Genomic DNA, 16,870 nt, shown 5'->3' on the forward strand with positions numbered 1-16,870 from the left:
AAGCTCAGTTATGTTTGCTGACTTTAGTTCAGCATCACAAAGCCACCCACAGCCACAGAGGGGCTGTAGGAAAGTATTGACATACCTGTTTTCTGAGACTGAGGGTTTATATGACTTCTGCTCCAGGTCACACAGCAAATTTCAGTCCACACTGAAATCTGAACCCATGAACCACCAGTCAATTGTCTGTAGTTTTAAATGTCAGTAGATTATATTTTTCCAGAAAAAAAAATTAGAGGGTTTTTGGGGGACTGTTTTTTTGTTGCTTTGGGGTTTTTTCTGTTATGGTGTTTTGATCAAATGCATAGATATCCAAGTATTTTCATCTTCTGAGCAGGACCAAAGGCCATCTTCAACTTCACCATATATGCTTCACCATAATATACCATGCATTATGTTCTGAAAAGAAGAGGGGTTGTTTTCTTAATTCATTCACCCAGTGTTTGTTTGTTTTATGGTTTAGATGGGATAGAAAGCACACTATAAATCAGTAAGGAACTGGCTTTATCCCCTTCAATGCAAACACAGACACTTGTGCTTTTTTTTTTTATTTTTTCATTGGAAAAGAGAGGTGTATTAATTCAGTACCAATTCAGTAAACTATATATTTTAATTTCAAGTATGGAAATTAAATTTAAAAAAAAAATTGGAAATGCATAAGAATGCCTACTGTTCCAGGTCAAGAAACCACTTGACTTCCTCAGGAGTTAAGGCTTTTTTCCTTTAAAATGAGCTGCACAAGCCTTTTGAAGTGCCACAACCCTGAAGGACATCCATTCTTTGGAAATATTTTTACATTCTCATTGCCTCCATCTGAATCATTGTACTTGACACTGACAGTGTGATGAATTACATGACAACTGGTTGTCCATTCCTTTACTAACAGATCCAAATAAATGTTTCAGGGTATTTCTGGCTCAGGGGATTAAAAAATACCTACTTTAAAGATTTGCAAAAAAACAAAAGATCCCTTTCAGTCCCAAGCAGGATTTTGCATTATTATGCAGATTTCTTGTGACATTTATTTCTTTGGTTATCTCATGCTCAAAAATAAAATTAGTTCTGCTTTATTGGGATTTATTCTGTACCAATTTGCCCCAACAACAGCCTATAACACAGAAAGCATATGTTGGGGTTTTTTTTATATGGAGGAAAAAAAATCAAACAATGTGCATTAAGCATAATTTCACATCCTTTCAATAAACTTCTGTTTATCAGAAGATTTTCATAATGGATATTGACATCAGACTTCCACCTTGAGATATTTAGTGCTTTGGCCCTGTTTATAAGAGCATTGGCAACACAGCTTGCCCAGACCACTATATATATATATATGAAAAAACAGGTTATAACCTCATGTTGTATCTCAGTACTGCAAACAGGTCCTTTTGAAATTACTGCAGAACAAAACTGGAAACAATTGGTAATGGAAAAAGAGAATATTAAAATATACGTGGATAGCTGGGGGTTTGGAATTATCTGGGTTTGTTTTGGGGAATTTCCTTTGATGTAAAAGAATCTGAAGGGAAAGTGATGGCTTCTTCTTTTCCTCTGAGCAATAGCTGTGGTAAAGCTACATGGAGAAATTCTCCCTGCTTCTGGGGTATTGCTTCTGCTTGGTAAGATCAGTAGGAAAAGGGAAAATCCCCCAGAGCAACAGAGTGCTGCCTAGATTATCAGTAAAGAATTTTCTAGAAACCCTACTGTATACCATCATTTTATATTACTTGCAATCCAGACATTACTTTCCATAAAAACATAGATTAAAAGTTACTATTTCTAGCTTCTTTGGTATGACAGGAGAAATTGCAGGGTTTTATCTTAGTCAGTTTCCCCAAAAATCTTTGCTTTTTTTATCAGGAAGAGACAGCTGCAAGTCATATCTGAGCTCTAACCTGTACTTATGCAGACACATCTCAAGAAAATGGCAGTAGAGTTATCCAGGAGCTCATTGCTGTGTCCTATCACACCCCACCCCAACCCCTGTGCCTCAGGAGTAGCTGGATCCTATTTCAAGTCACCATCTTCCAGGTGTCTGCAGAGAAACAAAATGTACTAAGTGAGAACTACTTGTTTATAAAAGAGGAAAAGGCAGGCTTCTCTTCAGGCATTTTAAACTGTTTGGTGTTCTTCAAACACAAACCAGCTAAAATAGATAATACTGAAGTAGCCACTTGATGAGAGGGCATCTATGATCTTTCAAAATGGCCCCATCAAGAAAGGAGAGAAAATTCATGGTCACCACCAGCACCTATTACACTCCAGGTCTACAATTTGCAAGTGTTATCAAGAAATAATGTGTGCCCACAATGGGTGAGACACTCACAGCATTTGTTAGGTAGCATGCTTTGCCTTGTGTTGAATCTTGCTGCCTCCAATTTTCATTTGGACATAGGGCTGTTGCTCAGAGAAGTAATAAGGTGAGCTCACCCCCTTAGTTTAGCTGGATTTGGGATTATTCCCTTCTCCCTGGCAGAGTTACTAGCCTACCCTCCTCATTGCTTTAAAATGTGCTTGCTTTTCCATTTCTCCAGTAGCTTGGTTTGTGTTGCACATCTGTACAGATGGTGCTGAATCTGCTGCTTTTGCTTTTTTTTGTTTCCCTCTACTAGGTAGCCAAAAGTTTTGAAATGGCAGAATACTGAATAGGAAGTGAAAAATTGCTGCATATGTAAAATGCATTTTTTGGAAAATGCAGGTGGCTTTTTATGTATGTGAAGGTTTTGGAGTAATGTTGTTGACTTGCAAAACTAAGATATTTCCCTAATCTCACTGGGAGCTGTTTATGCAGATCTAATCTGGATATTTGGCAATGTGTTTCTGAAGGAGGTGACTCAAATGCAGATATGTGACAGTGCTTTCAGGCACATGGCCATGCAGTGTGTGGGTGATCATTGCCTGCTTTCAAGTCCAGGAGGACCTGTGGAGTTGAAAGCTCAAAATGCATTGCAAGTTTTCAGTGGCATTCACCAGAGCAAATACTTTTTTAGCATTTACATAGAAAACATTATTTGTAGACAAATACTACCCAATATTGTAACTTGGAGTGGCACAGGAGGGCCTTTCAGTTATGGGAAGTCTTCCCAGAAGATGCCTTTTAGTGAGCTGGAGCTCCATCCTCCCACTCCCAGGAGCAAGCCAGAGCTCCTGCATAAATCCTGGTGCTAAGCAGGCAGATCTGGTTGTGCTGCCAGCTCAGCACACAGCCAGGTGACATTCCTGGAAAGTAACTGCTTTCCTCTTGTGGTTTTGCAGGGAGCTGTAACTCTTTGGTGTTCCCACTGGCTGAATTAATCAAACTTTTATCATAGAATGGGGGTGACATGAAAATTTAGCCAAGCAGGTGAGGTCCAAGCTTGTGAAGACAATGATTTCACAAAGACTGCAACAGCAAATATCTTCTTAATATTCTTTAGGCCTTCCAGTATCTAAAGGGAGTCTGGAGGGGACATTTTGGTAGGACATGTAATAGTACAAGGGGAAATGCTCGAACTGCTAAAATAAGAATTTCATCTGAGCAGATTGCAGGTGATTTCTGACCCTCACCGGTGAGGAGAGGTGGTGCTGAAGTAAGCAAGAATGGAAAGTGATGTGGAATCAGGTGGATAATCCTGGCCTTGATGAGGAGAGATGAAGGAGTGGCATCTGCTGAAAGGAGGGTATAACTTTTGTGCTGGCAATGAGTCCATCAAAGCAGTGGTGAAGGGCTTGGTTCTCAGCCCAGCAAGGTCCAAATGGCTCCAGGCAAGGCTGTGAGTGACCTGCTCAGGCCCTCAGGCAGTCTGCATTCACTGCCCATTGCATCTGATGCAAGGCAAGATCTTTCCCAGCTTGGGTAAATATGTTTCTCTGTGCTGAGCAGCACTGGTTCCTGGGATCATTAGTGCCTACTCAAAAGAGAGTTGTGCTGAAAAAGGCAAGAGTCTGTCATGCATTAGGTCTAGGCTCAGATTAATTGCCTCCAGCAAAACCCTTTTGATTATGTACCCAGTAAGATTGGCAGGAGGGGGACATTAAGACCTACAGCTTTCCTCAAAGGGTCTTCTGATGAGAGAACTATTCTTCTCAAGCTGGCTGCTCTGACAATGTTATACCTTACCCTGATTCTTATGACAAGATAGGGTGGATTTGTCTTCTAGTGTAAACAAAAAATGGTTTTACACAGAAGCAGCTTACCCTGGCAGCACTGGGTTGAGCTGGTTCATCCGAGTGGAACTATTTCTACCTTTCAGAATCTCTTTTCACCCTCCAGGGTGGAAGAGTGCTCACAACTATTCCCACGCACACACACACATGGCAATCAGAACCAGCATGTAGACCAGATTTCTTATTAAAGAGAATTGTATAATGTCTGTCTGCATCATCTTCCATCTGCTTTTCATGCCAACTCAATTGCATATGTGCCTTTTTCATGCTGTGCTCTATTCTTTCACCATGTCTAGAAAGCAAGGAGAAAATACAGTATGTCAAAGACAAGGGAAATGTTCCTTAAATACATTAGCCTGTGGTATTTTTTGGTTGTGCAAAGCACCTGAGAGGATCTTTGAGATAAAAGGGAAGATTTGTTTTAATGTATACATGAATTTTTACTCAGCAGTCATTTTTGTTTGCTAATATTTTAATAACTAAAGATTTCTCATGAAATAAATTCATGCAACCTCAATACCTCCACATCCCAAAAAGAGGGGGGGGAAAAACCAAAAAACCAATGCTTCTGTGTTCTTTAAAAGGAAAACAGGATTGTTACAAAATCACAGAGTGGTCCCATGGTTGATTCCAAAGCTGGCAGTAGTCAGACGTGGAGAGTTTTAAAAGGAACTGGGCTTTTTAGAAACATTTTCCACCATAAAACATTGATCCAGTTCCTGCTGCTCTCAAACAAACAGAAGCTCTCTGGCAGGACACCATGTGCTCACTCAAAAACTGCACAACAGCTGGAGATAGAGATGCATAACACCAAATTGTGGGGTCTTTTGGATTGGGTTTTTTTCCTTTTTAAGTGCTTTCTTCTATTTCCCAAGAGAATCTGAAAAATCAGAGACAAATACATCATACTGCAACTTCCACCTGTTCTCAGCATGGGCAACACTCTGTGTCACAGGCATGTCCATGCAGTTTTGTGCTATGTGTTGGCTGGTCCATGCAGCAAGGACAATTTCTGATCTGGTAGTAGAAGCAAAAGGAAGAAATTAGATGCCATTTTTGTGTTGATGACATTGATTTGCTCTTCAGCAAATAAGCTTTTTCTGGGTATCTCCAAGTTTTAAAATTTTCTTTCTCACACTCAACCCTTTAGCAGGGTCTGGACTTAAAGAGAGGTTTTATTGGGATCTTTTTTTTTTTAAGCTTCAAGGCAGGAAATCCCCATGCAGAAGTTCACTTGTTTATATACAAGAACACAAAAGGAGATCTTCAGACTCAAAAAAATCTGGGGTGGGGAGGGCAAATGCTAAAAACTGTTTATGTGCTGCCCTTGTCTCCATCAGTGACATGACAGCTCCCTGTTCACTGCACAAAAAAGCAGCAGAACACAGATGCCAGCATGGAAAAATTACCCCAGCCTTGGTGACCCATGTCATGAGTAGGATCAGACAGATGCACATCAGTAAATTGTTCTCTACATCTTCCTCTCTTGTGTGTCCTTCAGTATTCACCTTGTGTCAGGCTGCACTGGATGATTCTACCTTCTAGCAACACTAAAATGCAAATAAAATTAAGCAGAGGAATGTATGTTGGATGTGCCCACCAGCCACACCAGAGGTGGGACATTCAGCAGAGGATAATTTATCCTCATGGAACCAAGCTGTCAGTTGTATGCAGCAAAATTGTGAAGTGGGATACTTAACAGTAGTGGTGGCTTTGGGGTTTATTTTTTCTTGGTTTCATGTTACATGTTATGTATTTTTTGAGGTCTTTGTCCAAAGGCAAATTTTAGCACACTCCTCTGCTGGCTTACAGAAGCATTCAGGGCATGTTTCTGGACTTCTACTTTGCTTTGTCATTTTCTGTTGGCAGAACACAGTACCCATCTGGCACAACACTGTACTTTGTGCTATAGTTCTGACTGCTGAACTTGCATAAGACAATACAGTCTCAGGACTACATTTTATTATATTGTCTCTGGCCTAAAAGGAAAGAAAAAAAGAAAGGGTGCCATCATAAGGCTTGATTTTCCCTTTCTTCATTCAGAAATGAAATGTGATCAATGAAAGTGCTTTTTATAAAGAATACGTATATGACAGAGTGCATTGTGCACTCCTAAATTAAAATGAAATATTTGAAACTAAAATTGCCTGCGTATGTAAATCCCTGTTGTCTATCTTCTCTTTGTCATTTGAAAGACATTTTCGAGGCATAGGAACTCTTCCAAGAATATAGTCAGAGTTATTTCACTGTTAATTGCTAACACTGTTAATTGCTGAACCACTTGATATAGAACCACAGAATCCTGGAGTGTTAAGGGCTTGGTATGGACCTTAAAGATCATCTAATCCCCTCCCCTATGCCATGGGCAGGGACACCTCCCACTAGACTAGGTTTTTCAAGGCCTTATCCAAATTGGTTTTGAACACTGCCAGGGTCAGGGCATCCACAACCTCCCTGGGAAATCTACTCCAATGCCTAACCATCCTCACAGTAAAGAATTTCTTCCTAATAGCTAAGCTGATTTTTCCTTTTTTGCAGTTTGTAGCTTTACTCCTTGTCCTTTCACTACAGTTTCTGATGAAGAGTCCCTCTCTGACTCCCCTGTAGCCTCCAGAGCAAAGCAACTGAGTCTAGCTCTTCTCACAAATGTCTACACCAATCAACTCCATACTCCACAAATTATCAAATAAATGAGGGACCAGAATGTGTTTTCATCTGAATTAAATCATGTAAATCATTTTAATATCATGTAAATACAAACACATCTGTAACAGCGAGTTAGAAGCATTTCTTACCATGCATGTTGCAACAGTGGTAGGGTAATTGGATGCGCATGTTTTAAATATTTTCTTTTTTCTGTTTGAATGAAAGCAGAAGAATAGGCTTCAGAGTGTTTGAAATGTACAGAACAGAAATCTCAGTGCAGTATGCAAAGATTTCCTTTATACACCTACATGATCTTCTGGTTCAGATGCTTCACTAGAACATATTTTCTTAAGTGAATACTAAATTTGATTAAATGAACATTCTCTTGCCTCCCAGAGCTTCTCATGGAATTTCTGTAGCATTTTGGCCTCGTTGGCGGGGTACCTTGATCTTCTCTGATGCACAGTGCAAATCAGAAGCATTTGCCTTTCTCTGCCCAGGGGAGCATTTATTTTATCTGCTGGGACTCAGCAGACTCCCATTTCCACCCACTGCAGCTCAGGGCTGGCTCCCTCCCTTGTCATTCCCCTTGGGAAACCCACAATGGCAATCAGCAGAGCAGCAGCAGCACAGAGCCTCATCTCCTCCCGCTGCCTCTTGCTGTGGATTTTGGGAAGCACATCCAGTAGTGCTGCAACTCCCACCCTGTGTGGTATCAGGGGGATGCTGGTGTGGCTGGGCTCCCATCCAGGCCTGGGGCAAGGGCAGCAGTGTGAGGAAAAAGCATGGTGCAGCCAGTGTGGAACTACCACCTGTGGGTGAAGCACAGAAATGATGGAGCGTGCTTGAGGAGTTTAAGAACCTAAATATTCACATCCCACTTCTGCCAATTAATACATCCAAAGCAGTGAGTGGAGCCAGAAGAGCATTTTCTATTGGCCAAAGAACTGACCCAAAGCCTCAGTCCCTGGCATGTTGTACTTATTGTGGAAATTAAAATGGCACAAACAGGAAGTTAGGTAATGCAGGATAAATAAGAGATGGGCTTGAACCCTCAAGGAAGAAAAAGGTGTTTTCATTTACATGTTACTGGTAATAGTAACTCCAAGAAAATTAATTATACATTCGGATCTTGCACATCATACATAATCAGATTTATTTCTAAGTGGCATATTATCAAACTTTCAGGTGGCATTTCAGCTGTTCATTAAACTTTACTGTAGGATATAGTGACAATTTATTACACAGCTATAAAAGCAGCAGTAATCATTATAAATGAAAGCCTTCAATGTTTCTTTCTCTATGTTTAAATCCTTTTTATTTTCCTTTTTTCCCCCACCACTACATCTAATGAAACAGAGATTGTAGCAATCAATAAAGCAAGGAGCTACCTCCTTCAACAGCATCCTCTGATTTATACAGGGGATGGGAGGTGTGCACAGATCAACATAAGATATGGTTCTGGATTTGTGTCAAACTGGCCAGTTGCATAGTGAAGAACAAAAACAAAAAGGCAGCTGTGCTGAGGATCCACAAAAAAAAAATAAAAAAAATGGGGAACATCTACTTTTATGAGAATTCCCTAGTTTCAAGCGGAATTGGGAAAATAATATGCAACACTAATGCATGCAGAAAATTCATTTCTACATTCTTTTTGGTGGCTTTCCATGACACTTCCATGAGCTTCTTACATGATCCTTACTCTGGCTACCACAGCAAAATCTTTGTGCTATGGATACTTGAGTCTTGTTACATTGATTCCACTCTAAAGGGCAGGTGCCTCAGCACTTGCAGATTTCTGTCTGGCAATATCTGTACATCAAATCCTGTAATGTGCTGCAGTCTTCTTGCAAGCTCAGCTAATCAGTGGGTAGTAACCAGCCCCAGGTGATGTATTTGACTAACTGGCAGCTAATCAAGCTTGTTTGAATTTTGCATGCTACATATTGGCAGCAAACTGTTCACATCATAATCATAAAATACATTTTGAACCAATCTAGGAGATGCATTTCAGTTTGCAGAGCTGCAGCGTGGTGAAGTAGGTCACATGCATCAGAAAAAATATGTCTGTCAAATTATTAATTCTATTCTTTAAAAATCCAATTACAGACAATAAATTTTCTTCTAAGAGGTACATGGTAAACATTAGTTACCAAAATGCAGTAAACAAATGAAACTATTAATAACAATTGACTTTTGACCACTTTTTTGCCTTTTTTCGAGTTGTTTGGAGCACCACTTATTCTAATAGTTTTGTCAGGTTTTGTCATGTAGAATCAAGTGTTGTAAGGAGTCAAAGAGTATGGAAATGGCTGCTGTATTGCACTGTATGCAGAGTGAAAATGGAAAGCAAAGGCTTTCACTTCATTTTGTGACAAGAATATTGGACAATTAGCATAAGTTTGTGTATTTTTATTAGGAAGGTAATTAGCAGCCAGAGAATATGGTATTGTAGAGATGGCCTAGATTTTATTACAGCATTGGACCATTCAGAAACAGACCCAGTTTCTGAACTACTTAGGTGAGCAATTACACAATGGAATCGTCCTCCCAAAATGCATTGACAATTACCAGAATTGTGCATGCCACTGGGAAATTGCTGATACTAATTACCATCATTAGATACTTGAATACAAAATATCTGCAAATGCTTCAGGAATTAGACATAAAATGGATTCTTCTCATCAGGTCAGCTGTGCATGTATTTCTAAAGACTAAGAGACAAAGATTAAGCCTGTAATTAGGTTACAGATTTTTCTTTCATATACCTGTAAACATCTCTATGAGATTTACATTTTTAAATGGAAAATTTAGTTAATATTTTAATTAGTTTGCTTTGTGATACTTGAAGAATATTTTAAAATCAGAAAATATATTGAAGACTCACACTTTTGATACTTTATTTATTGATGAGTACTTTCAAAAGACTTATCCCCCAAATTAATTGTATTTCATACAAGTGTATTTCACACACTTTCTGTGACTCACATAGGATGCCTCAGGTTGTGAAGACAGCACTTAGCCAGCACATATAGAGGATAAAATATCTCACAGGTGGAGGATTGTTCTAGCTGACTCTTAGCACATATGGCAGGAACACATTAGAAGTACAAATTCCCTGGGGAATGGGGGGGGCAGGGGGGAGGGATTTTTGTTTGGTTTTGATTACTTGTACATCTCACCTGTCATTTGTATTGATAATCTAGGCAAAGTTATCACTTCAGAAATACAACTGTGACTTTTAATCTTCTAATTTGACATCATTGTGTAAAGCTACTTCCCTAACATGCATTAAGTTGCAGCTTAAGCCAGGTCTAAATAAAAATAATAAAATTCAAAGCATGCCAAACCTTATCAGATGGCCTATGCTGTTGCAATGATTCCCCAGGTTAAGGTGTACTATGAGTGCATTTTGCATGGTTTGTATGATCTGCCTGCCCTGTTGGCCTGTACACCCTTGAAAGCCAGTGAGAAACCATCCCATTTAATGAGTACATACATGAGAACATGTGAGAGTCACAGCACCAGCAGCATTTCAGGATGTGGCTGTTCAGTTGATAAATTCAGGATCATCCAGATGATCGAACTGTCAGAGCTCTTCTTTCTTTACCTGCCTCCCCAGCTGGTTTTGATGGTTGCTGCATTCATCTCTGTAAGGCCACAGGGCTTTCTCTGCTGCTCATTTCAGTGGCTCCTCTTGCACTTTTAAAATCAGCTCATGAAGCCATTTCAGTGCTGTCACTTCAAAAGTCCCACATAGTAGGGGGGTTGCTGGAGCTGGATACTGTCATTGTCAGTACAGTGTAAAATCTTTCCATTCTGCAGTCAGTAAAGAAAATGAACGTGATTTTGCCATTATGCTTGGACATGGCTTACAAAAAATGAAAAGAAAATCCTTTCCATCCTTTTCTCTTCCTTCCACCAAATAAAAGGGTGGGGTAATCCAAATAAAAGTACTGACATTGCCTTTATTTTATGAATAAACAAGAACTTGCTCAAGTCATGTCATTCTATTAAAAACATCTGATTATTCTCACTCCTGGTGAGGCCATTTGGATTTGACGGAATATCTTTTTTCTTCCTTTTTCTTTTTTTCCCCCCACCCAAAACTGCCAGGATATCCAGTGAACACTCGCCAAAGCTTCAGATCCGGAGCCACAGTTACCTGAGGGCAGTGAGTGAAGTGTCCATCAACAGGAGCCTGGACAGCCTGGACCCTGCAGGGCTGCTGACATCCCCCAAGTTCCGCTCCCGCAACGAGAGCTACATGAGAGCCATGAGCACCATCAGCCAGGTGGGTGATGTGCACTGGGGCAGTAGGAGGAACTGGGTTTTGCTTTAAGTGGTGCTCACCAACACTGGCATTGAACAGAGTTCTTGTGCTGAGTACCTCCAATCAAAAATTTTTGAGTGCCTCAAAAAAAAAAGTTTGTATGCTGAGTGAGATGATGAAGTAAAATTAGGCTATTTATAATTTGTAATCCACCATTTTATTAGAGATTTTAGTTTCTTTATGCTATTTTCCACATTCTTTACCTTGTGTACCTCCAAACTTTTCACCTAAATAGCAAAAATATTACAGTACATATACTAATTGCAAAAAATCTGTCTGTATTTTTGCCCTGAAATCCTATAAGAGATCTTCATGCTCTTAAACAAGAAGAAAAACTAAGTCCACTGTGACAGATTCAGTTTATGTATTTTAATGTTAGAACATAGCCTGTCCTTGCATTCAGTGTGCTTGTACAATTGAATTCATAGGGAACAGATCTGAAAGAAGTACAAAAGTGCCAGTACACCACAGGGCAGAGGGCCAGTAGTTCATCTGCTCCATCCTCTAGCTCCTTGGTATGATTTTTGGCTCATTAGCTTAAGTGGATCATTTGGGTAAATCAGTTGGATGGAAGCACTTCCTTATGCTAGTCCAGAAGTGCAGCGGGCAGGATTTGTAGTGCCATATACTGACCCCTTGTGACTGGCATATGAAGTCATTGCAACGTCAAAAAATGTGTGTGACATCAGTGACACCAGGGCTTCAGCTGTGGCCATGACAAATACATGTGCCCCTCAGTTTGGAGCTGTAGTTTCCCTTTCTGCAGTGTATATTTAGAAACTTCAGAGTATTCACCCATGTATTTTGTGGTGAGGCACTTTGCACAGGGCATGGGCTGATGCTCTAAAAGGAGGGTCAGGAGAAAACAGCCCAGAAATTTAGGTGTCAGAGGCAGCTGCATGAACATTAAGTCAGGTTACTTGTTCAGCTGCACACCAACACACAACACTGTCAGCCAAGGAGTGGTTACCATTTGCCAAGGTGAACAAGTTTTTTGGTTTAAAAATGCATTAATTCAGAGATACTTACTTGAGAATTGAATATTCTCTGCCATAGTAAGATTATTCTGTTTGATGTACTACTTACTACTCTTCCATGCTTTTTTAAATGTTTTCCTTTTAAAAAAAGGAAATTTTTAGTTCCAAAGACTTTGTGTACAAAGACTCTGTAAAACATTTTTCCTGTAGCATTAATCCTGGAAGATAATTTCTAATGGATTTTTTTCTGCCATCCTCACATAGTCTTATCTTCTGTTAACATGGTGTTGTACATGCTTGAGAACTAACAAAATCCTCAAGTGATGGTTTCCATCTGCATGTTTCCTACAGTGATAATTATTGTGCTTTAATGCCAAACTCAGGGTTCAATTCTCAGTTTAGAAACATGACCATCCAATACTAACTAAACGAAGGTAAATGGTTTCCATAGTCTTAAGACCTGCAGGAAGTTTCTGAATGCTCTTTAAGTACTGTGAGCACAAGTCTTTGTCACCACCTAGTGTCTGCTGCACAGACGGTCTAAGGATTCCTTTGCATTTGCTCTCAGTCAGAAATTTAGTTCTATATTTTTCCCTAGCAGCAAAGCTGGTTCCCTTACCAACCTCTCCTTCCTGTTTTTCTTTCCCTTCAGCTTCCCAGACACTCAGGTTTTTATCAGGTGACTGCCTGTGGGTTGCATTGATAGTGTACTGGGGTTAAGCTGACCCTTCTTGGTTTTTTCCTCACTTTGCAATGATAGTGTGATTTTTCTTTTACATGTAATGATCACACTGACCAAACATTCAATCTCTGCTGTGGACCAAGCATGACATAAAACAGAAGCTGCTATGAGGGCTCCAGGCTTCCCACCAGTTTTAGGAGAGCCAAGAGCCCAAACTCTGCTGAATCTTTGCCTAACACCTTTTATGCATGGTTTTTTCCCCTCCCCATCGCTGCTCCGGGGTGTCCCGTTTCACCATGTGCCGGGGGATGCTGTAGCAGGCGCTGGCCATCGTGGCACCGTGCCGGGGAGTGTTTGTGTCGGGCAGTGGGTGCAGGATGCCCTGACCCTGGCGTGTGTTGCAGGTGAGTGAGATGGAGGTGAACGGGCAGTTCGAGTCGGTCTGCGAGTCGGTGTTCAGCGAGCTGGAGTCGCAGGCGGTGGAGGCGCTGGACCTGCCCATGCCGGGCTGTTTCCGCATGAGGAGCCACAGCTATGTCAGAGCCATCGAGAAGGGCTGCTCCCAGGACGACGAGTGCATCTCGCTGCGCTCCTCCTCCCCGCCGCGCACCACCACCACGGTGAGGACCATCCAGAGCAGCACCGGTGAGTACCACGCAGGGGAACCCAGAGGGGCACAGGGAGAAGGTACTTCAGGGCATCTCCATCAGATCAAGCTTTTTCTGCCAGACCCCAAGCCCTTAAAAGAGTCCGTGTTTCACCAGGGAGCTGGACAGACTAATCAGCCTCAAACCACATGCAGGCAAAGGCTGATGCAGTTGTGGTTCCTTCTGTGCCCAAACTAATTTGTTCTGAGCTCAAAGCACGTAGAAGGGAAGTCCAAGGTCGTGTCTCCTCTCGCTATCCTCCCCAAAAGAGCAATCACAATTTGGCAAGGCTGAACAAAAAGGCTCTGGGTTAGCAGTTCTTGCTGGCTGTGACCAGCAGAGAAGGATCCCTCCAATAAAGTCTTACACAATGTTGAATTGTGTTGTATTGTATAAATTGTATAAATTACTGGATGTGGTTTTTACTGGCTCGAAGAGACTGTTCCAGCTCTCTAGGCCCCATCTAGATGTGAGAATGAAGAAAGGAAGAAGCAGTCTGCAGGTCAAAATGTGCATGTGCACATTTTGCTGTTACATTATTTCTGCATTTCAAATTATTCAAGCCTTGCTAGAGTGAGAGGTTTTGGAGTAAAGGTGAGACTTCAAACCTTCCTTTTAATGTTTGAGGTTGCTTTTCTTTTGGAAATAACCATGATGAATCTCAGAGTTTGTCACCAAAATAGTGCTTAAGGGGAAGAAAAACCAAGTAAAACCAAATTCTAAATCTGCCTCTCTCATTCAGGAAAGCAAGAGGCAGGAGCCATTACATGTGTGTGCTCTTCCCTGTGGCAGGATGAGAGAGAGCCTCTTTCTTTTGACTTCTGTGCAGCCATTCCACTGTTTTACGCAAGCTTCATTTACTATTCATACACTGTTCATATACTAACCATATTCTTGACTAATATTGACTAATATATGTATTTCACTGTACCTACTATCTCTTTTGCTGTATTTTTTCATTTGTTTTCTGTAAACTTTTGTCCTTTTGTGTGTTATCTCACAGGTGCAGTTGTTTATTCCTTGTAAGTCTTTTTTAAAGCTGCTTGTCAATTGTTTTATGTCATCAAAGAACACTTTAAATCCTTTTACCAAAAACGTTCAGCTAAATTAAAGATTTTTCTAAAAGTAGTAAGTTTAAATACTGTTGTAAATATATTGGCAGTGCATCACAAACATCAAAGCATTTTTAACAAATGCTGCAGAGCAATTCTCATCTAAATCACTAAAGAAATAGTATTCACATGACAGCATTTCTGCTATAGAAATAGTCCTTGTAAGCACACAGAGTTTGCACCAAACCACAAAGACAGGATTTGCATAAGGTGTGTGCTACTTCATTGTGTGGTATTAGTTTGTGTCAAATGTATTCTGAGGCAAAAGCTGAAGGATGGGAGTTTTCAGGGATTTTTCAGTGTGCACTCATCTTTGTTAGATGAGCTTGGGTGGATCCCAAAGAGGTTTTTCTGTTCTGTGAGAATGGCTTTGATAACATTTTTCCTTTATAAAAATAACTGTGCTCATTATCTGTATGTAAGAGGTTGTTCCTGTCACTTAGGAAAGTGATGCCTGTGTCTGGGGATAATGGTGTAAAAATGGAGAAGGTTGGCTGTGTGTACCAACCAAGAACACTGGAAAACATGAGAGGAAAATCTGTACTGTAAACTATCTCTTGTTTATGGTCCCTTTTTTGTAGTGAAACCATAGAGGCCTGATGTCTTCTCTGGGTAGCTGGCTTTATTTAAAAAATCATATGAACAAAACTGTGATATTGAAAAGCATAGTCTGGTGAGGATGTCTTGGGTTATTGCTTCTGTAGTCAAGCTGTTGAAAGCAGAGAGGAATGATTTGCAGTGCTCTCTTTGGATGTACATAGAAGCATTTAAAAATTGCTGTATATGCCTGTTTTCTGCTGTGGGAATTTTACTGAGTTATCTTTTTCATTTTCTGATTCTTGGGCTCCAAGGACCCATCCCTTCCACTGGCAGCATTTCAGACAACTTGTCTCTTTTAATATCTGACTTACATACCACTGTCTCTTTAATGGGGATTAGAATTGAATTAATTCTATTCAAAGGCATCTGTATTGATTACTTTGGTGTTGCCTGTGCCTGGCTCACAGAAGAGAAATATGAAAGGCAATGTTGATGGTTTCTATTAATATCTGCTTCAATAAAGTGGGAAATGGCACAACAACTAGACAGACGTGCAGAAAGGAGAACAGTATCTCAGGTTTTTCTCCACTGAGATGTTGCAAATGCTTTTGTGGGAGATATGGGAGCAGTAATGATCTAAAAATGGTTTTAACATCCCCAAATGAGAGAACAGTCTTCCTGCCCCTAAAGCATCTCTGCCTGTTCAACCAAGAAAGATTCCTTGCATCAATTTTAGCAATTCCCTCAAGAACATGGCTTTTAACTCACGAATACCAAAGCTGTGATCATACACTGATATTGAGAATCTCTTTGGCAGCTGGAAGTCCAGGAAAATGCCAGCTTGATGGTGGAAAAGACAGGAGAGCTGTCAGTTACTGGATCCAAAATTGTTCCTCTAAAACAATGATGCACAGCTTTCCAGGGCATCTGGATGAAGCAAGAACTATGGACAAAAATCACACTTTGCCTGTTAGCCCTTGCTGTTGTGGTGGCAGCCTCAGGTTTTCATTTCCTTTTGCCACACAGCGTTGGTGGTTTAGTTCTGCAATCAGGAATTGCACCTCTAGCTCAGTTCCTGAGGATGTGCCCAGATTGCACTGGTCCTAGAACTGCAGTGGGAGCTCTGAGGGGTGGCTGCAGCTGGATGTAACTGAGCCCAAGTGTAAAAATGGAGGTGGAGGCACAAACCTGGTGTCACCAAAGGGATGAAATGTTACACTGAGGGTGGAAAGGCAAATCCTAACCTCACCAAAGTCTGCTACCAAAGTTCCTCCTCATGTCCAGCCTAAACCTTCCCTGGCACAGCTTAGGACTAAGTCCTCTCATGCTGCTGCTGTTTGCCTGGGAGAAGAGGTCAATCCCCATGTGTGAGTCAACACATACAGGTAATGATGACAACCACCAAACCACAGCAGAAATGCAAAGAGAAGGGTATTTCCTTACCTCACCAACATTGCTGGGCAGCAGAGACACACTGGGACACAGGCTCTGTTGGGCTTGGTTCATCCTAGCACACGATGAGGGGACCCACTGCCTGCCCCAGATATCAAAGGGATTTGCACACATGCAATTTGTCACAAGGCTGTGCTTCTATGATATCTCACTCCCAGCAGAAGGCTCAAGCATGTCTGTGAATGTCTCTACTTCTCAAAACCAGCAGAGGATGAACAGCAGTAGGCGTAATAAATGGACACTCTTTCCCACTCTGACATTTTTAGCATTCCCAGCTGCAAGGTCATTTTGAGCAAAAGTTATTCCCTCCTTGCCAAATCTTCTGGTTTTAACCC

General features: G+C 40.9%; 1 protein-coding gene across 16 annotated transcripts in view; it reads left to right on the plus strand.

The window, feature by feature from the left end:
* Positions 1-16,870, plus strand: part of DLGAP1 (DLG associated protein 1) — a 394,622-nt gene that overhangs the window by 289,262 nt on the left and 88,490 nt on the right. For all 16 annotated transcript variants that reach the window (XM_079300752.1, XM_079300753.1, XM_079300744.1 and 13 more), the window contains 2 exons: positions 10,909-11,086; positions 13,189-13,429. In XM_079300752.1, coding sequence (XP_079156878.1) covers positions 10,909-11,086; positions 13,189-13,429 — 419 coding nt within the window. The remainder of the gene's footprint in view (positions 1-10,908; positions 11,087-13,188; positions 13,430-16,870) is intronic.

This window comes from Erithacus rubecula (assembly GCF_903797595.1).
Source record: "Erithacus rubecula genome assembly, chromosome: 3".
Classification (NCBI taxonomy): Eukaryota; Metazoa; Chordata; class Aves; order Passeriformes; family Muscicapidae; genus Erithacus; species Erithacus rubecula.